The sequence below is a fragment of the Rhinolophus ferrumequinum genome, chromosome 18 (assembly GCF_004115265.2).
Source record: "Rhinolophus ferrumequinum isolate MPI-CBG mRhiFer1 chromosome 18, mRhiFer1_v1.p, whole genome shotgun sequence".
Taxonomy (NCBI): domain Eukaryota; kingdom Metazoa; phylum Chordata; class Mammalia; order Chiroptera; family Rhinolophidae; genus Rhinolophus; species Rhinolophus ferrumequinum.
Genome location: NC_046301.1, coordinates 39849034 through 39873234, shown reverse-complemented (window position 1 = coordinate 39873234; position 24201 = coordinate 39849034). Strand labels below are relative to the sequence as shown.

Sequence of the window (24201 nt, the reverse complement as noted above, 5' to 3'; positions counted from 1 at the left end):
ACTCAGAAAGCAGGGCAAAGTGGGCCTCTGGGAGGAGGTGGCACTGAGCTCTGGGCTAAGTGACAAGCAGCTGCTGGGGGTGGTGTCCCCCAGGTGTGGGCAGAGGACTTCACTAGCTTGTTATTTCGTGTCTAAGGGGACGTGTCCTTAATCATTGTATCCTTAACTATTCTTTAAGGCCTTTCCTGAGGCCCAAATAGTTCCTTCTTTTTCAAGGAGCCCCGCCTGAGGACTGCCGGGAAGGCGCTCAGGCAGAGGGATAGGAACACATCCAGGCCCACAGTTGGAGCACCTAAGTGCCAGGTGCCTGTTTGCCTGTAGCATTATCACCTTTCTTCACAACCCTGGGAGGAAGGTACCACCATTACTGTCCTTGTACAGAGCGGGGGACACTGAGGCTGAGTCACCCAATCCACACTGATAAAGTGCTCAGAGATCAGCAAGGAGGGAGTGGAGGGAGGACGTGAGATGAGGGCAGGGAGGGGACTGGGCATACGGGGCAGGGCCTGGTGAGCCTACGGGCTTTTGGCTTCTGCTCTGAGGGAGGGATGTGCCCCGACTCGTGCGTTCATGGGCACCTCCTGGCCACTGCCTGTTGGGGTTCAGTATGGGGCAGGTGTCCAGGCCAGAGATGATGGGGGCCTGGACCAGGATGGAGGCCGTGTGGACAAAGGGCAGTGGTCAGACTGAAGATCGGTTTTGGAGGCAGAGCTGCCCATGTGGAAGGTGAGACCTGGTAGAGGAAAGGGACTTGGAAGAATAAGTCAAAGACTGAGAGGTGAGGGGGGCAGGGGGCAGATGAGAACTCTGATGGAAGAGTGTTCCAGGCAGTGGAACAGCAAGTGCCTGGAGTAAGCACAAAGGGAGTCAGTTGCCCAGATAGCTGGAGGACAAAGCACGGGTATCACAGGCCCAGCCACCAACACTCACCAGGTTCCTCTCCCCCCTCCCAAGAGAAGAGCTGTGCCAACAGCCCTTGTGAGGCCCTGCAGAGCATGTGAAATCCTTTATTGGAAGATCGCTGCTGTTTCCATATAGAACTCGACAGCGGACAAGCAGTGGACCCAGAGCCCACACTGACTGGAGCAGGCCTCAGCCGGGGCCCCTCCCTCCTCTCCTGGACCAACCTGGCGACCTCTGCCCCTTTCTGGACCCCTGGGCCTTTGGCATAAAGCTGATGGGGGAGCTGCAGGCAGTGAACCCCCTTGACTCAAAGCAAGACTTGGACAAGCTCTGGAGGGGAGGGGTGGGTGCATGAGGGGCAGGTCCCCCAGGATGGGGGGGACGCAGTGAAAGTGGAGGAAGCCAGGAACTAGGGCAATGGCATCTATTTTCATTTTTTGAAAAGGGGTGCACAGAGCCTGCAGGCAAGTGGGCGGCAGTTGGGGTGAGTCACGCGCTGACATCCTTTTCCTCGCCTGGCTTGACGGCTTCCAGCAAGGTGTCTGTGTGCCCGGGGCCCGCCTCCTCCCCCTCCTTGGCCTCGCTGGACTTGGAATTGGGGACCCAGAGGCCGGAGTCGATGCAGCGCTGCATGTGGTACTTCGCGTCCTGCAGGGAGAAGGGGGGCGGGGTGAGGCCGGGCTGCCACCTCCTGGTGGCCCCCCTGCACCCCGTACATCCTCCAGCCTGCTTACTGCTTATTTTAGGTCAGAGCTGTCCGTCCAAAAGGGCTGTTGATTGTCTGCAGTGATAGAAATGGTCCGTAATCTGTGCTGTCCTACACGGCAGCCACCAGCCACAGGTGGCTACTGTGTACGCCAAATGTGGCCAGTGCAGGCGAGGGACAGAATTTTTAATTTCCCTTAACTTTCATTCAAACTTAAATAGTGTAGGTCTAGAAGGGTCAGCAAACATTTTTGCAAAGGACCAGATAGTACATATTTTTGGCTTGCAGGCCACGTGGTCTTTGTGGCAACTGCTCAACCCATCACCCCTCCACTGTGGTTGACTATTGCACAAAATCCGTTACAGACAATGTGAAAATGAACGAGCATGGCTTCTGCGTACCAAAGACAGGCAGTGAACCTGCGAGCTGAAGTCTAAAGACCCTTGGTCTAGATGCTCATTCCCCACAGAAGCTTCTAGAAAGCCCAGAACAGATCCTGTGACTGGACCCATTTTACAGATGAGGAAACCAGTGAGCCAACTAACAGGAATGGGGTCAAACCAAGTGCTATTGAACCTCAAAGTCCTCACCTGCCAGCGCAGTTACTGCTTCTAATAATGACAGCGCAATGCGGTTTCCCAGCATCTACCGTGTGCCCAGCCCTCCCCGTGCACTTGGCCAGTTAATAGCAAGAATGGAACTGGACTGAAGGGGTAACAGACGCCTCCTTGGGCCACCTTGAGTCACTGGCAAAGACGGGGTCAGCAGGATGTGCTGGCTATAAAGGGCCTGCAGTGACAGTGGCACTCATCTGGATACTGGGCACAGTAGGTGCTCAATAAATGCGAGTACAAAAGCCTGGCTGCCTCCTGTGCTGGCCACACAGTAACCCAACCTCCCTATGCATTCTAGACGCCCAGGAGACCCTTCTACCAGCAACATGGGGAACAAGGCTAGAGAGGAACTGGGGGACACAGTGCTGGTTCAGCCGCTCAGCCTGGCTGGTGGGTGGGCTTAGGGCACAGTTACTCACCGCGGGGTCCATTTTGCTGATGGCGTCTTGGAGCATCTGGACGTCCTTCACGTCAAAGCATTTCTGGAGTTCCTGTGGGGGCAGAGGAGCTGGGGATCAGGGCCTGGGTCCCCGGGACCCTGGGAGTCCTGCTGGCTGGCTGGCTGCCGCCTGCCTGGGGCTGGGGCTCCACACCTCGGGGAGGGACTCGTAGACTTCCACGGGGTCCAGGCCGCCGGGGCCGAGCCGCTTCTTGCGCTCCTCCTCCTCATACTCCTTCAGGGCCTTCTCAATGCGCAGCTTGGCGCGGCCACGCACACGTTCCTTGAAGGCCTCCAGCTCGTCGTTGAAGCCCTCCATGTACTGGCGGTCAGCTGTCTGTGGGGAGCAGGAGACGGGAGGCGTTCGCTGGGCAGGATGGGGAGCACTCAGGACCCTCCTGCTGCTGGTTCTCAGAAATGCCGTGGAGGTCAGGCCTCTCCTCTGCCCCATCTAGTGTCCGCTCAGCTCAACTCGACCACCCATACAGGCACAGCTCGGAGACACTGTGGGTCCGGCTCCCGACCACCGCCATGAAGCGAGTATCACAGGAACATTTGGTTCCTCAGTGCACGTAAAAGTTATGTTTGTACTACACTATAGTCTGTTAACAGCGCAATAGCATTACGTCTAAAAATACATACACGCCTTAGTTAAAAGGTGTTGCTAAAAAATGCTATCTACCATCTGAGCTTTCAGCGAGTTGTAATTTTCTTGCTGGTGGAGGGTCTTGCCCTGGTATCATTTAAGATCACCGGTCACAGATCACCGTAACAAATACAGTAGTAATGAAAAAGTCTGAAGTATTGACAGAATTACCAAAAGTGACCCAGAGACCAAAGTGACCAAATACTGTTGGGAAAATGGTGCCGATAGACTTACTTGGCAAGAGTTGCCACAAACCTTCAATTTGTAAAAAAAAAAAAAGAAAAAAAAAACAGTAATAATCTGTGAAGTGCCACAAAGCAATGCACAATGAAATGAGGTCCGCCTGTCTGATGATGACCAGCTGCCTGCACGCCCCCTTGAACTGCAGACCCGACACACACTCCTTCGACATCCTCGTGTGGGGACTTTCACAGGCACCTCACACTCAACACAGCCACACCCGAGCTCCAGATCATGCCCCCCAGCCCCATCTGCCTTGCTCCGTCTCCCCAGGTCAGCATGGGGAGCTCAGGGTAAGAAAGCTGGAGGCGTCTTTGACTCTGTCCCTCAGCAGCTTCCAAACTCTGTCTAGGAGCTGACTAGTACTCCCTCCTCCACGGCTCAGCCCTCTCCTAACCTATGAGGTTCTGATCACAGGGTCTCAGTCCCAGGGGACATGTGTTCAGGTGTTCGCCTTGCCTCCCCTCCACCCCCACCAACCAGCGGACAGCAGGCTGGTTCCCCGAGGACCAGCCGCCACCCTGTCCCCACTGCTCAGGGCCCCTACCTTAATCTTCGTGAAGAACTGCCGGAAGCAGGCGCGGGGGTCCACCTTCAGGCTCTTGGCCAGCTCCAGGATGAACTGCATGACGATGGTCTGGTGGGCCACCTGCTCCATGAGTGCACACTTCTGCAGAGGGAGAAGAGGCAGAGCGTCACCCAGTGGCAGCCCCCAGGTGGAGCCTTTCCCCGGCGCTGGGGCAGGGCACACGTACCTCTTCCACCTCTAGGTCAATGCACCAGATGACCAGGTAGTTGGCCGTCTCCTCACACACCAGGTGGACATTGTCTGACAGGTACTTCTGACTGTCATCCCAGCGGCGGAGCATGCCTGCAAGAAGGTGTTGCCAAGGTGCTGGAAAGGCCCAGAAGCAAAGAGCCAGCCCGCCGCATGCACCTACCCGGCTGCCCCCCGCAACCACACTCAGCTCACCGAAGTGCTTGATCTGTTTCTCGTACTTCTCCACGAAGGTCTTGTGTTTCTGCTCCCTAACCTCCTCTGACTCCTCCTCCGCCTGCTCAGGCTTGGCGTTGACCATGCTCTGTGGTGGGGCAAGAGGGGGAGTGGGCTGGGGCGAGGCCGTGGGGCGGCCCGAATGTGGCCGGCTGGGCCGTGGCCGCAGCGCCCATCCCATCCACGGTGGAGGCGGTGATGGCGCTGTGAACATCAATGTGGCGGGAGCGTGGGTGTGGCACGTGTGGCCTCGGACTAGGGCCTTCGGGCAGATCAGAGGGGGACCGGTGGGGTGCTTCACCTGCCCAGCCCCCCAACACCTGCTCCCCGCCCGCCTCCAATTCTGTCCCTCCCTTGACCTGCGCTCCTCACCCTCTCCCACCCGCCCCTGGCCGCCGAGCCCGCCCGGAGTGAGGCCCCCCCGGCCCCTGCACACCTTGCTGAAGCCGTCTTTGCTGAGAGTGTCCACATTCCAGGGCATGCTCTTTTCCTTCTTGCGCATTTCCTCCAGCTTCTGCTCCCAGTTCCGCTCCTCCTTGCGCAGCTGCTGGGCCTCAGCCTGTAGCCGCTCCAGCTCTGCCTTGCTGCCCTCACCTTCGGCCACCTCCAGCTCCTTCAGCTTCCGCTGGCACTCGGCCACTTTGCGCTTGCACTCACGGCAGCCCCTGTCCAGCTCCTCCTTCTCCTTCTGGAACTGCTCCATGCGCTCCACCCGGGCCTGTGGGCAGGGGTTCTGGGGAACAGCCTGTCCCTTGACCGTGGCCCCACCCCAGCCCAGGGCACCCAGGATGCACCTGGGATGGCCAAAAGGAATATCTGCACCAACCTGTGTCCCAGATGCCCGGCTTCCACCCTCACCCCCAAAGGGACCTGTGTACACCGAGTCAGGGCAGGTCTCTCTTCTGCTCAGAACCCTCCGTGGCTCCTACCTCACTCAGAGCAAAAGCCCAAGTCCATTCCATGGTCAGCAAGGCGCTGAACGATCTGCCCGGTCACTTCCATGCCCTCAGCAACTCCTGCTCACCCTCTCCCTCCAGCCACACTGGCTGGAACGCACTTCAAACCTCAGGGCCTTTGCACTGGCTGTTCCCTCAGCCCGAATACTCTCTCCAGACCCCCCTATAGCGGACTCCTAGCATTCTTACCTCCTTGGCTCAATTGCCTTAGAGATAAAGCCTTCCCTCCCTCCCTACTGAAGAGCAGGACCGCCCCTTACTCGTGTCCTGCTTTATCTTCCTCCTCACCACTTGTCACCTGCTAACTAATATCCAGTGACAATTATTTATCATGTTTTGGGCATTGTCCTTCTCCAAGGATATTGGCTCTGGAGATGGGGATGGATCTGTTCACTGTGTCATACACACAGCAGGGGCCACACAGTAGGGGCTCAGGAAATGCTTGTTAGATGAGTAAAGAGAAGCTGGATGGGGCCTCATCCCCCATCAGGGTTTCAGGCTCCCCTTCTTCCCTGGAGCCTCTCTAGGCAACACTTGGGCACCTTCCTCTGTCCACCAACCGCCTCAGTCCACCCTCCGCCTGGTTGCCCCGCAGGCATCTCCAACTTCATGCCCAAAACTGACCTCACCATTTTACCCTCCAACACCTGCTCTCCTGCCAGGTCTTCCCTTAACAAAGACACTCCCCACCTGGCCTGTGCCCCCTGCTGAGGCCTGCTCATTGGCCTTGCCCCACCCTCCTGCTCTCTCACCAAGTCCTGACGATTTTCACTTCTAGATGGTTCTCTAATTCACTCCACTGGGAGTCTTGAGCCTGGATCACTGCCAAGGTCTCTCAGCTATCTCCAGACCAGCGTGCCCTCCTGAGACCCAATTCAGTGCCCAGCAGTCTCCTGTCCCCCTACCCTGGTTGTTACACCCCAGATGTCCACTTTAGTTGTGCCCCAAGCTTGATGACGGCACCCATCTCACCAACCACCTGGCTCAGTGCCCCATCCAGGCCCGGAGCAGACCACTGGGCCTTGCCTGCTCTCCAGCCCTCCTGATGGCTCCTCCATCACCTCCCCAGGCTCCCGACAGCGCCTGCTCAATAGTGAGAGGCACCACTGCTTTCAACTGCTGGTCCCCCACATCCAAGCTCAGAAGCTGCTACAGGAGTCTCTGACACATAACATCTGACTGCAGCTCTTCCCGCTGCCCCACAGTGGAGTTCCTGGGTTCAGACGGGACCCGGGACCCCTGCACCAAGCTGCCCAGCTGGCACCAAGGCCCTGTGGGGGGCTGGGTCCTGCCTTCCTCTCCCAGCTCTGGGCCCCAAGCAGATACTGGCCCTTCCCGTTCCCTGAATACACCAGCTGTCTCCTGCCTCTTGGCCTCTGCACATGCTGTTCCTCCCAGCTGGAACTCTTTTCCCCTTACTCCACCTGCTTTGCCCCCAAGTCCCAGCTTTGACAGAGCCTTCCTCAAGTGCCCCAACCAGCATCAAGTCCCAAAGGCCCCTATGTGATCATCAGACTACGTGATGAGATGCTGGAGGACAGTCTCAGGGCCCCAGACCTGGGGTCACACTTCACGGTCATTGCGCACTGCCTGGGCGTCCCTAGGCCAATCCCCTAACCTCTCAGAACCTGTTTCCTCATCTTTCAAATGCAGACAACAATGCTGACCTCACGGGGTTGCACTGGGAGAAGCAAAGGAGATTATAAATTAAAGCAGATGGTCCAGGGCCATGGACGTCCAGCAAGCACCAGCCCCACACTGGATATTGTCATTACTGTCTGTTCAAGGGGATGATCTCTCTCTCTCTCTCTCTCTCTCTCTCTCTCTCTCTCTCTCTGGGGAACATTCTGGGGCTCAGACAAGACACGGTACTTCGCGTGCTCAGTTTGATTTCTGGCCCAGAGTAAATGCTCCTTAGCTGGGGGTGGTTGTCACTACATCGTCACCACAGCCAGGTCTGCCACTTACTGGTGATGCGTCCTTGGGCAAGTCGCTTAAACCAGGGTCTCCCTGTCTTGGTTTTCCCAACTGGACTAAATGAATTACTCCACAGCACCTGCTTGCAACACAGCACTCAGTTTCTTACTGTTATCACCACCGTCATGGCTACTGCCACCAGAATGCTCTGCTAACTCGCTCTGTGCCTTTTACGAGGCTGTATCTCCAAGTTCTAGCACAGGACCAGGCATACAGAGGGTGAGAACTGGGAGACCTGAGCCCCAGAAACTGACACAGTCAATCCTAAGCCACACTTTTCCCCATGTGGATAGGGGTCAAAAAGGCCCTCACCTCTGCAACCTCCCTTTCTCCACAAGGGCCTGTGTGGCCCGGGTGCCTTCCCACCACCTTGAAAGAGGCTCTCTGGGGTCGGCACCATACTTGGCCACAGTTTCTTGTTCTGTTTGGGAAAAAAGTGGGATTTCTGGATCTTAATGGGAATCACCCTCAAGACCCAGGGAAGCATATCACAGGAACCTACCACCCTGCTGGTTGCTGCTGGGTGGCGACCAAGCTCTTCCTGGTGTCCTCTGAGCAGCTGCCAGGGAGGCCAAAGCTAAATAAAGGCCGCCCGGAGTCGGTGGGGGCAGCTGCCTGCCCAGCCTGGGCTTTACACCTCCAGGAGGGACTCTAGCATGCTGGGCAGGGCAGAAGCCACAGGAGTGGGCAGGGCCTGCAGGTGCACTGCCCTCCTGCCTTACAGATAGAGAAACCGATGCCCCTAGAATCTTGAGGCAGCACAGCTTACGGGAAGAAGCCACAAGAAACCAGTGGCGGCTGTCTGAGCAAGGTTGCCGCGGAGCCAGGGAAGACTCACTTGTCCCCTTCTGGAATCTGTGTTTTGTTTTGCTTTTTACTATGAGAGTAAATTACCTACATAACGATGATGACGATGGTGGCTAAAGTTTATGGAGAGCTTATTACATGCCAGGTGCTGTCCCAAAAGTATTATACACATTAAATAAATAAGGCAACCTGCACGACAACCCTACGGAGTGGACACTATGAATATTTCCAGCTGGGGATGTTGAGGCACCAAGAGCTCAAACAACTCACTGGAGGTCACGCAGCAAGTCAAGGGATTCAGAAGCCAGGATCTGAAACCAGGTGGGCAGGCCGAGGCTCAAAAGGCCACCAGGCTACCTTTTCACTAATCGCACCTCCCGTCCTAGGCCCTGAGCCAAATTCTTTTCAGATCTAATCTCATTTCATTTTTGCAATGGTCTTGTGAAGGCAAGGCTGGGATTAGGACCCAAGCTTCCTTGGTGCTGGAGATGCTGAGCCCCGTCAGCAACAGCCTAGAGGCTTTCCGTGGCAAGACAGGAAACGTTTCTGCTTCAGGAGTGGGGAGGAAGGGGGGCAGAGGGCAAGGTGGAAGGCATTTGCCACAGGAGAGGGGGCACCGGTCTCCACAAAGCAGGATAGATTAACCTCTTTATGTGACAGAAATGTGTTCCCAAGAATGGTCTTTAGAACTTTGTGAAGATCTTAAATGCTTCATAATAAATGACAAGAAATAGAAGTGCTAGAACTTTCTTCTTAGACTCCAGTGGCGTGCCGAGCAGGTACACTACCCAAGAGACTGCTGCTCTAAGGAATAGGGTGGAAATGGGACTGGGGATCCGATGTGGAGACTAAATGCCTTGGCAAGATGGGAAACGGCCCTTCTAGGAGTTTCCGGATACATGACTGGGAGTTGCCATACCAGAGGGTAGAAGGTTCTGAGAGGAACACACCCTCAATTTGAGACTATAACAGGCACAGCTATGGGGGTGCAGCAGCCCTGATGTGTGGGAGCAGGAGGTTAGAACATTAAGACTTATGAGAGCCCTTCTGTTGGTCTGTGGACACTGCTGGACAGGGAAAGAGGAGGGAGGACACTGGGGCTCGGGATTCTGGGGTCTGGATTTGGGGACAAATATAAAAACGGGCAGTGAATTTGGAATCAGATTGGGAGAGAGGGTTCCTGGTGAGAGCAGGGACAATTTGGGTGCCTGAGCGCAGCAGACCAGGCTGGGGTCAGGGGCAAGGCAGAGTGGGTTTGGATGAGGTGTTCCAATGCTGGCAGAGGTTCCAACAGGAAGCTGGTCTTGGGGTTTAGGTGGTGCCTGGGTCTGCAATGCCAAATAGGGGCAGGGGGTGTGGCTGGACAGGAAGCCACAACGGTAGGGTTTCCTGGTGTCATGGGAAATGGGGTCTACAGTAGGTAAGGCTAAAGGAGAGCAGCCAGAATTGGAGGCTCCATCAGGGTGGAGCTGGTAGTTGGGTCTGGAGGGGAACTGGGTTCCAAACTCCAGGCCCAGGTGGGACTACGGGCCCTAGTGGTGCATAGGTCTACAGGATAGAGTAGGGGTCCTGGGTGTGGGGTGGCATCCCAGGTTAGGAACAAAAACCCCAGGGGAGGCCACGGTTTCTTGTTCTGTTTGGGAAAAAAGTGGGATTTCTGGATCTTAATGGGAATCACCCTCAAGACCCAGGGAAGCATATCACAGAATAGATTCAAAGTATTGAGGACTCTAGGGACTGGGGAGTGGCCGATGGGATATCCAACATCAGAAATGGGGACCCGGGTCCAGACTCTGAGGCAGAGCTCTGGGTGTAAATGAAAGGTCCCAGACGGGACTAGGGGGCACCCCCAAAGCTTGGCTTGGGAGTCTAGACTCAGGAAGGTGCCTTAAGCGTCAACTGGGAGTTCCATGCAAAAATTCAGGGTCCCGGCAGTTCTGCGGTCCCGGAGTTTAATCGAGGCACCCTAGGCGATATTAAAAGTCCAGACTGTGGGGTGGGAATCCCAAGTGTCAACGGCGGAATCCCTGGCTGTATAAGGGATCGGAACTTTGCAGCGGAGTCCCAGGAGGGTGGGGGAAGGGGCTGGGCGCGCGCGCTCTACCTGGTGCCGCCAGCGGAAGAGGCTGGCCGTATCGATATTGGGGTGCGTCTCGTCTTCATCGTCAGACACTTCAATGTGGTCCCACACGCTGTAGTCCACCATCTTGCCTCTGTGGCCCAGCCCGCTCCGGCTGTGAGGGCGGCGGCGGCAGCAGCGGCGGCAGCGACAGCACGGGAGCCTCAACCTGCGGAGCCCCGCCCCTTCCGCTTCCGCCGGGGGCGCGCAACTCCGCCCACGCGTGACGTCAAATCCCTAGTAACCGCGGCGGCGTCACTGGCGACCGAGTTATTCTTAAAGGCCCCAGCGCGCATATTCGACCCCCGGGAGTCCCGGTCGAGACCTCGCCTCATCCGACGCGGGGTTCCCACTAGGCATCTTCTAGGGGTATACGGGCGGGAGCTCCAACCTCAAGCTCCCCCTCATCTCTCGCTGCCCCTCAGTGGGAGTTTGCGGCGGTCGTGGCGGGGGGTGAAGTTGGCGACACTGAGGGAGAAGATTGTCCCCTCAGCCACGCCGCAGTGACATCAGCCCGAACCCCCTGCAGGGGCAGGGCCTCGGCGACGAGACCCGCCCTCTGCCCCTTGTGAGTTGGGACCTAATTTACACTGGGGAGGGGTGTGTGATCTGAGAGGACCTTCCCTCAGGGGTGCAGGACCCTGCCTTGGGAAGGTCTTAGTGAAAGAGGGATATTATGGCCGTGCCCTTGGGGGGTGGGAGGTGGCGGCGATGTGACCCTGCCTTGGGGGCTGGTATTTTCTATGGGAGTACCACAGCCTCCTTGTGCTGCTCTCATCTGCTACCACTCCAGAGCCAAGATTCGCGCATACGCCCCCTCTGGAATCACCTGGATCCCTCAAATGTGTCTCGGACGCGGGTCCGCGGCGTTTCCCCGTGTGGCCGCTAGGTGTCACTAATGTCTAGCCAGCGGCCAGTGCTCTAGGCCCCGCTCAGAGTCTTGGAGAGCCGAGGTGCGAAAGGGGGCTTTCCTCGTACGTAGTAATACTCCAGGACTGCTCATAGCCCCTTCCCTTTCGTCTGGACGCGCTCAAAGAACTCCATTATTCTGAGTTAGGGCGACACCAGCCGCACGCACACTTTCGTAAATCCCAACCCACACTTTGATACCGGGATAAAAGACTCTGTTGCAGCCTAGGGCCAGGATTATCTCAGATTAAAGGGCACTCCGTGAGGGTCCGGGGGGATGATAGGAGCTTTAGACCCTCAGGTGAGGGGCGCCTCTTCCCAGGCTCTCCAAATCGTTTGTTTGGAGGAAGGGGGCTGGAAGGTCTCCAAATGGGGGGATTCCCCTGCCCGGAGAGGGGATGGGGCCATCCAGAAAAAAGCCCCCTCCTGCTGCCGCCCCTCCACCTCAGGCTCCATTCAAACCAATCAGTGGGCGGGCGGGGGCGGGGGAGTCCCCCTGTCTTTCTCCCCTCCCCCTCCAGCCCCAGCAGTCCAGGATCTCAGAGACCGTCACAGCCCGGGCACGCGCGCGCACGGACCGACACCCCAGCGGGTCTCACAATCGCGCACACACACTTACACAGCAGCAAACAAAGGGTCTGGACACCCTTGTCCCCTCCCGCCCCCCCCTCCAGCCGGAGAGGGCGGGGCATCCCCTCCCCAGCTCCCCTGCAAGGTAAGCTTCGGGCTGCGAGCTGCGGTGGGGAGGGGAACCTGGAGCCCTGGAGGGAGGTGGACAGGATGGAGGGGGTTTCCCCACTCCCCAAGAAAGCCGGCCCTCCACCCCGTAGCCATCTGAGGGCTTCAGGCCTGCCTCCGGACTGCGGGGGATGTGGGGAGGACCCCGGATGCCGGGGATTCCCGGGTAGTCGCAGGAGTCTCTCCCTGGCCTCGAGACTGGAGCTGACTGGCCCCAGTTAAACCGGGTCCCAAGAGCCCCAGCTTCCAGATTTGGGGACAGGGCGCCGGAAGCTCTCCCATCAGCGCCAAACCGTTTCTTATCTCCTGCCAGCACAGTATCTCCAACCCTGGAGATAGAGATCCCGGAGTTGTTTTGCACTGTCCTTTGGTCTCTCTCTCCCCGCCCCCCCCCACCCCGTTAGCGCATCCCATGCTGTCTCTGGTACCTGCGAAGTGGGGGTGGGGGGCTGGGAGTGCTCCTTTGGGCTATCCAAGCTTCCTTTGCTGCATCCGGTAAGCCACACACTTAGCTGCAGTGGGACCCAGTAAATGGCTTTGCCTTCCTGAGCCTCAATTTCCACATCTGCAAAGTGGGTAATGGCACACCGAGGCTTACACGAAGTCATGCATGCGAGCCTGTCCTTGCCTCATCATTTATATCTTAGCTCATTTCACACCTATTTCCCAAGTGCCTACTATGTGCCAGGGCACTGTAGCCAGGCCGTGGTGCCATAGCAACCAAGACCAGCCAGGTCCCTGCTCTTCTGACCTTCCAGACTGGTAAGGGAGCAAGATCAGTATGTAAACAGAGAAATACCCATGGTGATTTCAGGCTGTGCAGACTAAACTCCTATCAGGCACAGAGAGTGTTGGGGTGTGGTGGTGGGCGGGGGAGTGCTGGAGATTAAATAAGATTTACCGTTTGTATCTGTCTGCCTTGTTATTTCAGCTCCATGAGGGCAAGATCAGGTTCAAATCAGTGCCTGGTACACTGTAGGTGCTCAATAAATGTCGAATGAATTAAAAAGGGAATTAGACACAGAGTATTTCCTTAGTATTTTAGATCACAATGGCGGCTTTATCATGAACCAGTCCATCCATCCTCCCATTTTACAAATGAGGTTGAGTGAGTCCCTAAGACCCAGGGATGGGAAAGATGTTGTCGGAGGTGATAAGGTTGATGAGGTGTCATCATTCCCATAAAAGTGAGGATGGCTGAAGGAATGGTTGTGAACAACTGGGAAAGGAAGATAGTAGAGACCAGACTTGGGCACGGTCTCTCCAGGAACCTATGATACCCAGGCAGAAACTACCTCTCCTGTGCCATGCAGATATTCATCCATTCAACAAGTATTCAGTGCCTACTACATGTCAAGGGCTGGGGACATAGCAGTGAACAGAAAAAGGCTCCCTGCCCCCAGGGAGCTGATATTTATTGGGGGGAAGAGAAAAACAACATAAACAAATAAATATGGTAACAAACATTATGCTTAGAGCTGTGAAGGAAACAGACAGCTTGTGACAAGAAAGAAAAAGGAAAGGGTCCATTTCAAGTTGGATATCCAGGAAGACCTCCTGGAGGAGTGGAATTACTCTTCCAAGACACACACACACACACACACACACACACACACACACACACAAATCCAGACAAATGTAATCCTACTCACACTCTACACTGAGAACCTAAATAATATGCCTGAGGCCACACAACTAGGTGAGTGGCTGAGCAGAGATTTGAACCCAAATTTGGCATTTCTAACCACTGTGAAAAGCTGCTTCCTGCTGCCTCCACATGCAAATACTCTCCCCCACACACACTCATGTCACAGTCACACAGAGGTACGTCTAACCTCATGCCCACATAGACTGATGTGGTGTCACCCTGTCACATACAAACACTCCTACAGGTAGAGTCTTGTCTCAACTATATAAACTCAGACTCGTGGAAAGTTCCACCTGTCAGTTGAATATGCACAGCTGTGTACAAAGTCTCATGCACGTGGCCGCCGACAGTTTTCCCAGCCCCACTTCAGTGCCAGGCAAGGAGCTTGTCAGACTTGGATGCTCAGGGCCAAGGTGTAGACTCGGCCTTTATCCTCACTCCTTTCCCTCTTGTTGGCCACCTGTCCCCATATCTTCCTGAGAGAAGTAGGGGGTGGGCAGGATGTCAGGCTGGGAGAAGCCAGCGCCCCTCTGTTAAGCCAGGCCAGGGGCTCCCAGGGTGGGCCTGTGGCTGATTGCACTGACAAGCTAGGTGGGGGAAAAAGCCTCTCTCAGTCTGAGCTTGGTGCCAGCTGCCCAGAGCGGCCTGCTCTGCCATCTGGACCCCTCTCCTCAGACAGCCTGCTGCCCAGGGGAGGGGAAGGCAGGCTTAGAAGCTGATGCCCTGCCTCCTGCGCCCAGGTTTCTCCCAGGATGGATTGCTGCAAATGTGCATGGGTGTGTCCGGACAGTGGTGACATGCATGTCACCTCTCTCCCCTGGCCTGTGGGGCTCCTCTGGCCATCCACTCCTCCATTCCGTCCTTCATTCCATATGTTCTTGAGCACCTATCTTGGGCTATTCCAGGCACTGGGGATGTAGCCAGGACTAGCTACAGAATTTGCACAGTACAGGGCAAGAGGAAAATGCAGGGCTCCTGGTCAAAATTATGAAGAATTTCAAGACGATGATAGCAGCGCATTAAACCTTCTAAACGTAGAGCCCTGTGGGATTGCACAGTTCAGATGTCCATGAGAGGTGGCCCTTGTTACAGCTAGAACAAGCCAGAAAAATCCCCTGCCCTCATGGAACTAAGGAGTTGGGAAGAGTAGAAACATACAGATATGATATGTCAGGGGTGATAAGAGCTGAGAAGAATAAGCTAAGTAAGGGCAGAAGGTGACAGTATTGGGGGAGACATCTGTATCAGGGAAGAATCTAGAACAGGGATGTCAAAACTTTTTTCAACGTTTTTTACCAAGGGCCATACGCAGTAAAATACACAAACAGCTGGGCCACTCACTCGAGGTGAAGTACATCTTGCCTCACCTGGTTTATTTAAGTAAACTAAATATATTTTTGGAATTTGCTGTGGGCCAATTAACAATGGATTGCGGACGGCAGTTGGCCCATGGGCCACAGTTTTGACAGAGACCGGAAGAAGGTGAGGAAGTCAAGCAGATTTATTCATTCATTCAAGAGCTATTTGTTGAGCACCTACTGTATGCCTGCATTGCCCTAGCAGGGGACAAAACAAACCAACATCCTGATCTCATGTCCTAATCAAAGGACAGGCAACAGCTAATAAAAATAGGAGGTAAATTCTATATCTTGCTAGAATGTAATAAGTCTAAAACAAACAAAATGAAAGCCAAGTCAGGGAAATCAGGGGAATGGAAGGAGCACAGGATACCTGAGGCTGGTTTTCTGGATGGAGGGAATAGCAAGTGCAAAGGCCCTGAGGTCTGAATATGTTCCAAGTGTTTTAGGAACATCTAGGAGGCCACTAGGGAGAAGGGGAGGATGGGAGAAAGTGAGATCTGTCTATAGCTCCATGTGAGTCAACAACAGTGATAGTTGTTATTACTAGGCTAGTGGCCATTGTTTTGTGAGCACCTACTATGAATCAGACACTGTGCTCAGAACCTTACATACATTGATTGCTTCACTTCATCTTCATAACAACCGCTCAGGGAGGTATGAATATTATCCCCATTTTACAAAGAAACTGAGGCTCAGAAAGGTTGGGCAACTTCCCCGAGGGTATATGGCTAATAAGTGGCAGAGCCAGGATTTGAATGCAGGTCTATCAGTGTAATTCTGGAACATGAGTATGGCCCTTTCTCTGCTTGTTTGAGCGTATGTATCTGTCTGCATTCAGAGAGAGAGGGTGCCTCTCTCTCCCTGTGTCTATCTGTATTTGTTCAGCATTTACTGAGACTCTGTGTGGGGAATCATGATGAATGGGTACCATTTCTTGCCCTCAGAGAGCTCTAATAGGGAATACAGATAATTACAAGCCAGAATGATGAGGGATTTAATGGGGCAGAATAGGCAGCCGTGGAGCCCAGAACATGGACTGGCTTGGTTTTGCTGAGAAATGGGGTGACTTTTAAGCTGTCTATACATTCACCTATTTGTTCAACAACTGTCTGTTGCAGGCTTGCCTGGTGCTAAACACTAGGCTGGTGAGATGATGTTTATATTCACTTTTACTAGCTGACACTGAACTGAAGTGCTAGCTAGTGCAATAAGGTAAGAAAAATAAGTCACAATAAAGTATCTAGTCCGTGGTAGACCTACTGGGAACTTTATAAATATGCTATTGAATACTCAAAATAACAACCAGACATTGAACAAATACCTATTAAGAGCCTACTATGTTCCAGATTCAGGCACTGGGGATATGTAATGAATAAAATAAATATTCTTGCCCTGCTGCAGCTGATATTTTGGTGTGGAAAGAGACAATAAATGTAATAAATAAATGACATAGTATGTTATGAGGTGCTAGTGCTATGGGGAAATGGAGCAGGATAAGGGGGATTAGAAATCCTGAGGGGCTACCAACTTTAAAAGAAGTACAGTAGAGAGAAATGCAACGAGAAATGCCTGAAAAGGTGAAATATGAGCAAAGACCAGAAAGATGTAGGGAGCCTATGATTATTTAAGGGACGAGAAGCAGAGGGAACAGCAAGTACAAAGGCCCTGAGGCTGGAGCGTGCCTAGTGTGTCCAGAAATAGCCAAGAGGCCAGTGTGGAGGGAGCATAGTGAGCCAGGGGTACAGTGGGAGGAGGTGAGGACAAGAAGGTGAGTGGGCACATTGGGCAGGATTGTGTGGACCTCCTACTAAGGACTTTGACTTTTCCTCCGAGTGAGGTGAAAGTCATGAAAAGTACTAAGCACAGGAGGGCCATGACTTCATTTGGGCTCTAACTGGCTCCACAAGCTCAGATGTTAGCAGCATTTATTAAGCATTTACTGAGTGCCAGACACTGTTCCGTGAGAATTCAGTATGGTCTATTCTCATTTCATTCTCACATGGACCCCGTAGAAATTATCATTCCATTTCTCAGAGGAGAAACTGAGGCTCAGAGAGTTTAAGTCACCGAGACAGGGCCACACAGCAGTAATTTGCAGCGTCTGGGTGAGGTGAAGTAAGCCAGCTTTTCCCTCCCCCAAGCTTTTAGACAAGGCTAGCCGGCAGTGGAGCGCACTCGACATCCGGAGCTGCGTCTGTGTCCCTGTCTGTTTCTATTTCCACGCGTTCCTGTCTGTCTCCGTGCGCCTCTGCCTGCGCGTCCCCCATCTGTGCCCAAGCCGCTGTCTTTCTGTGCCCGGCCCCCGCACATCTGAGCTATTTCGGGTTTAGGTTTAAAAACCCAACAGCTCGGAGGAGACGCTTCCTTCGGCCGCTGGCTCGGACCACGCGCCACACGCGGCGGGCTCTGGGAGCTCCTGGTCTTCTCTGCCAGATCCCCAGGCATGGGTTAGCCCCAGCGGGAGATTGCTGGGGCAACCCCCCCCCCCAGGCTCGGGGGTCCCCCAGTGGCTAACCCTGGCATTGACGCTGTCGGGGGCCCAGCCGTGCGTCAGCTGTCGCTCTGGCAATGGGAGGCGATGTCACAGGCAGTGCGTCAGCAGCCTACTGACGTCACGCCCGGGGAGAGGCAACTGACCAGGGGCCGGGGCGGATTCTAGGCCCCGCCGGCAGGGGGAGCCCCAGGGCGCTAATGGTGGATGCCTTTGGCTTGGTCCTGCAGGAGGCGCTGGCCCAGGCCGAAAATGGTCCCCGCAGACCTCACAGCGTACTAGATTGGCAGGATGAAGAGGAGTGGCAGTGTCCAGTCGGTGGCCGGGACCCGGGACGAGGTGCGAGGGTCGGGGCCCAGGCTGTGGCTTGGGCCACTTAGGAGAAGGGCGCCCTCTAGTGACCAGGGCTATTCACTAAGTGGCCGCGAGCAGTTACGTCCCCTCGTCCCCTCGTGCCTCCTTTGTTTCTGTTATTCTCTTGCTGCCCGAATTAAGAGGCCCTCAGCCCAGGGGCAGAAGGCAGAGTCTTCCAAGGGACATCCGAAGTCGGTAAAGGATTGTGGGTGGAACTGCAGGTGAGGTCTTGAGGTTCTTGGATGTGATAGGGGGCCACAGACATTAAGTCCAACAGGAAGTTTCTTAGACTTGGAGGGTGGGAAGAGACCCTAAAAAGGTGATGTGTTAGGGGGATCTCATGTGAAGGACAGTGTACAGGCATGTGGGCCCAGAGCAGCGTCCCCATGGCTGGGACATCAAGAGGGAGCCCTGTAAAAATTATGGCTGAGAAAGGGCACCCCTCAGATATAAGGGGTGGGAAGGCACTCTATGGGAGTGATCAGCCAGTGGCTCAGACTTGAGGGGGGACACAAGGATTCTATACCCCCATCAGCCTCTTCCAGGTGGCTAGGGAGGGTCATTTCTGGGAGTGGAGCTCACAGCTGCCTGTCCAGGCCAAGCACCCATCCCATCTTTGTCCCTCCATAGAGGCTGGGGGAGACCCCTGAACCCAGCCATGTCAGTATGCTGGGGGCCGGCCTCCGACGCCCTCGCCGTCGCCTTTCCACCGGTCCAGGCCTGGGCTGGGTGGACCCTGAGCCCTTGGACCCTGGGGTTCCTCTGCTGCCACGGCCCACCACGTTGCCACTTCTGATCCCTCCGCGGATTTCCATCACCAGAGCCGACAGGTAGGCAGGAGGTGTACCAGGCTGGGAGGTGGGGTGGAGGAACAGGGCCAACTGGACTAGGTCCAGCTACCAGCCCTTTCTGTGTTCCACGCTCCCTGCATTTTGCAAAACCAGCTGAAACTTCTGGAACATAGTGGGTCAGGCTGTGACACCCATCCCCCAAGGTGTCCCTTGCAGCCTCTAGAAACCCCTTCCATTTTGCAGCTGCCTGAGTCAGCAAGGGGCAGGGTTGTGAAAAGGAGTTTCAGCCCACCAGCTCCCAATTGTGCCTCCACATTCAGAGAGCTGGGCCAGGCTAGAGAGCAGGCGCCTGATCAGTCTGCTGTGCGCCTTTATTTCCCCTCCTTGAAGGATTCTGTTTCTCCTAGAACTTAGGAGGGTGGGGTCTTGGAAGAGGTCTGGCCTGGCATTTTTCTTTCTCCTGGGGAGATGTGAGCGGTATTTGTGAGCTTTTACATTGCACTTTCTTGCTATTTCTCATCAGGGTCCTCCCAGGGCATCCCAACTCCCATCTTGGCCCAAGGATGAGTTCAAAAGCCAGAGGACTGAGCTGGTCCTGGCTGCTGGTGGGCCCCTGCCCCAACTGCACTTCCCAGGTCACTGTTCTCTGCAACCATGATCTCCCCACCCTTTCATCTACTCAATTGGAGGGCTCCAGGGTCTCTGCTTGGGTGATGGTATAATGGTTCATTGACAAGTGGGAGAGGAAGTGACTGTCATTCCTACCTGGGGAGGTCTAATATACCCCGCCTCCACCCACCCCAACAAAACCCTCTAGCCTCTGCACTTTAGGATCCAGCCTGATCCATCCCAGCCTCAGGCCACAGCTCCAACTACCAGCTTGGCCTACTGTCTTATGCCCTTCTCTGCAACCCCTGTGTGGCCGGACACTCCCCCACCCCCCACATCCTGCATTGCCCATCCAGAGTTCTCTAGCCAACGCTACAGCGGCCCCCACCCCCCACCCTACCCCTGTGCCAAGACTTTGGCCCAGACCAGGACCCTCAATTCATCTGGGGAGGACTGGCAGCCCTTGCAAATCCCCTAGAAGCCGTTTGTGTGTGTACTTGCCAGGAGGGTCCCGAGAGAAGTGGCGGATACACTTCTGGCCTCTGGGATCCCCCGCGGCTGCTGATGGGGGGCCGGTTCTTGCTCCACGTTCTCCCACTCCTGGAGCCCCCTCTGGCGGGGAGAAAAGCGGCTGTGGGGGTTGGAGACTGGCATATATATATATATATGAACATTGCGGGGGATGGAGGGAGAGAGGCGGTGGCAGACAGCTCGGCCTCTACGGGGGAGCCCGGGACTGGGGAGCACCGAGGCGAGGGCCTGCTTCGGCGGACGCGAATCTGAGCAGATTAGCATCTGAGCGCCTCGGCCCAGCGAATAGGGCACCCGGGCGCGTGTGCTCCCCCTTCCGGACCGCCACCAGAGCTCCGCTGGGGCTGGGGCGGGGGGGGGGGGGGGGAAGGGAGGAGCGCTCGAATCCTGCTCGCTCTCAGCTCCCTCGCTCAGCGCAGCGCTGGGGGAGGCGGGAGCGTGAGTCACGGCGACTCCCGATTTAGGTGCCGGAAGGGGGGTTTTGCCGGCGGGGGCCGAGAGGAAGAGGCGCCGCTGTTTACTCGCCCGAAAAGGGCACGGGTGTGTCCCGAGGCTGCCGGGGGACCTGCCTCAGTTTACCTCCTGAAGAAGCGCTTTAGAAGAGGCAGCGAAACCTAGAGCAGTGGGTGGGCAGCCGGGTTATTGGCCACGGGTGTCCTCCTGGAGCCACAGGGGAACCAAAGAGATACACTGAAAACATCCCAAAGTGGCCCCAGGCCAAACACACACACACACACACACACACACACACACACACCGATACGCTTGGATTCCCTCGGACACGACAGTCAAACAACCGAGGCTGAATCGCGTGCACAACTCCTCAAACACGGACCGACCACATTACACACCCAAAAGCGTGGGAACACACACACAGCCCTCAGGCCACCCGAATATACCCGGTAGAAGCGCACACCTTCCAAACAGCCAGCACTCCTGTGCATACATCCTTCACCCACAGACACACAGATACACACACAGCGAAATCCAGAGAAACAGGCCGACCGCGGCAGCCAACCACGTGCGCACACACACTTCAGGATATCAAAAACACAGACAACCCTCGGAAGGGGCCACGTGCGCTCACATCCTGCCCCGGGAACACACTATCACCATCCTCCGACCCACTAACAGTGGATACCCGGCGCACTGCCGCTGTCCTCCGCAGGAACCGCGTCTGTGGTACCGGGACCCTTTCCCACACGTTCCCCCTGGCCTGGGGTAGCGGCGAGGACACGCCAGTACCGGGCTCCTCCCCCGCCATGATGAAGGACTGACTGACACTCGCGCAACCAGTCGGGTGTCTTCTTCTCGATCCGATTAACCGTTTAACTCCTTTGTTCCCGTGCGCGCAGATGCTAGGCAGGACGCTCTGGAGAGAGCAGCGTTCAGGCGCCCCCTCCCCGCCGGGACCTGGACTCTGCGTGGGCGGGAAGGGCCCCCCCATTCTTCGGGTGGCTGTCCCCCACTAGCTGGGACCCAGGAGGAGCGAGGCGGCGCTGACAGCCGCGGCGGGCGGGGGGCGGGGAGGGGCGGGACGGGGGTGGGGGAGCCGTGCTGGCGCCGAGCCGCGCGCCGAGCGCGAAGAGCGCTGCCGGGTACGGAGCGGAGCGCCAGACGCCAACAGGAAGCCTCCGCGCCCGGCCCGGGGGCGATCGGCCCGTAGCGCCCCCGGGTCTGTCCCCGGGGCGCCATGGCCCCACCGAGGCCGGGCGCACCGGCGGGGCTCCGGGTGCGTCGGCTAGCGCGCAGCTGAGCAGGGTGTAGTTTGGAGAGGCCGGGGCCCCCTGGGGTGCAGGTGGGGGCCGGCGCCATGGAGCCCCCAGCCGCCCCCTCGGAGAGGAGCCTGTCTCTGTCTCTGCCCGGGCCCCGGGAGGGCCAGGCTACCCTGAAGCCGCCCCCCCAGCACCTGTGGCGGCAGCCGCGGACCCCCATCCGTATCCAGCAGCGCGGTTACTCCGACAGCGCAGAGCGCGCAGAGCCGGAGCGGCCGACACACCGGCACATAGAGCGCGCGGATGCTGTGGACACCGGCGACCGGCCCGGCTTGTGCACGTCCCGCATGTCCTGGCCCTCGTCCTTCCACGGCACCGGCACCAGCAGCGGCGGCGCGGGGGGAGGCAGCTGCAGGCGGTAAGACTCCGGGAGGCGGACGCGCGCGGAGCCAACAGGCGCGCAGGGAGGATGCAACTCGCTCCGCTGACCGCAAGGGGACGCTGTGAGGCGGGTGGAATCTGTGTGACTTGTGGCGGTTGGGGTGCGGGGAAGTTCTTTCGCGGGGGCATCCGGAATCCGGCCCCTGGTGGTGTACTGTACCCGAGGCTTCGTACTGAAGCCGATCTTGAGGTTGACTTGGGGGGCGCCATGCTGCGTGTGGCATTAACGGGGTCTGGGTTGAAGGCTGCAGCTTTAGGGGTCTATATCCTTAGTCGGTGATAGTGCAGGACAGTGGCTAGGCTGAGTACCACTTCCAGGGATTCTCCTGGAAACATTGTACTGAAAGCTAGATTCACTCTTTGGGGATGCCCAAGGGGGCGCTGTGAGGGGGTGGCGCCTTCTAGGACCAGTGTTTCCTCCAGACTGAGGGCCTCTCATGGCCCTTCTAGGGGGTGGAGAACTTTATGGGATGGGGAGGAAGGCATTCGTGGACTCGCCCTGCAGCAGCTCGAGTCAGAAATCCAGAGGGGGCCTCTTTGGGGAGCACTGTGTTGGGGGCCTGTGTGCTGAGTGGAGCTCCCTTCTTAAGGCAGGAGAGTTAGGGTTCAGTAGCTGCACAGAGGAGGGAGCAATGTCCAGGGGGTGCACAGTCCCAGCACAGGGTGAAGATGTCCCTGCGTCCCCAGATGACAGCATTAGTGAGGGCGTGTGCTGGGCTGGCTTTGACTATCTTCTCACTGACCTCAGTTGGCTCCAGCTGTTAGGGTAGGACCGGCTGAGGTTGCCTTAGCTGTGTGCTTTGCCTGGATTTCTGAGGTTCTGTGATTGTAACATGGGGACAGTGTGCTTCAGGGATAGTGATAATTGTGGCAGTGGGAAAGTGTGTGCTCCTAGGACGGTGATTTTGTGACTGTGTACTTCTGGGACAGTGACTGTGACAGTGACTGTGCTACTGAAATACTGTGACCTATACTGTGGCTATATGTGCCCCCAGGATGTTGTGATTGTGTCAGTGATGGTGTGTGTTGTTGGGATACTGTGATTGTAACAGACTACCTATCTGCTCCCAGGACAGTGATTGTGACAGTATGCATTCCTGGGATGCAGTGATGGTAGCACTGAGATGTGTGCACTCCTAGGACGATGTGATTGTGTCAGTAGGACTGTCCGTTCTACCTGGGACACTGAACTTGAGACACTGTGATGTGCTCTTTCTTGGCTGCCATCGTGCCCTGTGCTTGGGAGTCAGTGTTCTGACTTTCGGGGTGTATTCCTGTGTGCCCGGTGTGCTGTCCTCTAACCACCTGGTGCTCTGATAGTGCTAGAGATCTGACTGTGTATGCTGCGGTGACATGAGTGACTGACAGCTTTGATTCTGTGCTTTGCCTGCCCCCCATGGGTGCCCCTCTGCTTGGGACATCACTAAGACAAATTTGGGCCTCTCACTGTTGGAGTTCCCAAGGGAGGCCCCTCCAGGCTGTGACCCTACTATTCTACCTCCGGAGACCTCCAGCAGGCACCACAGCCCCCAGGCCACCTCCACCCACCTCCATTCAAGGCACACCCAGCCCCTTGCCCCACCAGGAAGTGTCATAAGCCCCGCACACACAGCCTGATATTTCCCAAAGGGAAAGGAGAGGAGCTGAAGGAAAACAAACTGGAATCAACAGGAAATGCCAAGACCAAGGGCAGCACGCCAGGTCACTGTTCTGAGAGACCGAGGAGGGGGTGGGGTGCAGTAGGAACTGGGCCCTATTCCCTTTTAAGGCCCCAGGGACTCCCTTTATCCTGGTCTTGGGGTGCTGACTCTTAGGGGACGGTGGCTGAGTGGTAATAATCATTATCTTAATGTCATCCATCTCCTGATGGCTCACTGTCAGGCTCCATGTGGGGGACTTTTTCACATGTCCTCATCCCCTGGGTCTGGCGAGGTACTCCTATTGGACAGATCAGGAAACTGAGGCTGAGAGGGGCAAAGTCCCTTCTCCTTCTTGCCCAAGGTCACACAATCAGGAAATGGCAGAGCTGAGATTCCACCATAGGTCTATCTGATGCCTGGGTGTCCTGGCCTCTGTGAGCTTCAGATTCCCCATCTGTAAAGTGGGGCTGTGGTCAGCACTGCCCTGTGGGTGTTGGTTTGAGACTTCTGTGAGATTCGGGATGTGTGTAAAGGACTTAACACAGGGAGTGCTCAGTAGCTAGTCACTCAGG

At 56.2% G+C, this 24201-nt stretch overlaps 2 protein-coding genes across 3 annotated transcripts in view; one reads left to right on the top strand and one right to left on the bottom strand.

Annotated features, from left to right (window-relative positions):
* Nucleotides 1-991: 991 nt before the first annotated feature.
* CDC37 (cell division cycle 37, HSP90 cochaperone) lies at nt 992-10600 on the bottom strand. Its single transcript, XM_033134518.1, has 8 exons — nt 10387-10600; nt 4979-5260; nt 4522-4630; nt 4304-4419; nt 4096-4218; nt 2817-2999; nt 2643-2714; nt 992-1551 (listed from the first exon to the last, which is right to left on the bottom strand). Exons 1-8 carry the CDS (start codon nt 10486-10488, stop codon nt 1393-1395), a joined length of 1146 nt encoding a protein of 381 aa, XP_032990409.1. The 5' UTR covers nt 10489-10600; the 3' UTR covers nt 992-1392.
* A 7168-nt stretch (nt 10601-17768) lies between these two features.
* Nucleotides 17769-24201, top strand: part of PDE4A (phosphodiesterase 4A) — a 37763-nt gene continuing 31330 nt past the window's right edge. The window contains exons 1-2 of one of the 2 annotated variants that reach the window (XM_033133889.1): nt 17769-17887; nt 18533-18732. In XM_033133889.1, coding sequence (XP_032989780.1) covers nt 17840-17887; nt 18533-18732 — 248 coding nt within the window. In that variant the 5' untranslated portion in view covers nt 17769-17839. Of the gene's footprint in view, nt 17888-18532; nt 18733-21424; nt 21967-24201 lie in introns of those variants that run through there. The other variant, XM_033133887.1, reaches the window with a different exon arrangement.

Excerpts from the sequence above, each read along its gene's own strand:
- CDC37 (XM_033134518.1), bottom strand. The coding sequence starts at position 10,488 with ATGGTGGACTACAGCGTGTGGGACCACATTGAAGTGTCTGACGATGAA. Across the intron at positions 4,219-4,303 it reads TTGACCTAGAGGTGGAAGAG|AAGTGTGCACTCATGGAGCA; the intron begins GTACGTGTGCCC and ends CTCCCTCTGCAG. Across the intron at positions 2,715-2,816 it reads TCTACGAGTCCCTCCCCGAG|GAACTCCAGAAATGCTTTGA; the intron begins GTGTGGAGCCCC and ends CTGCCCCCACAG.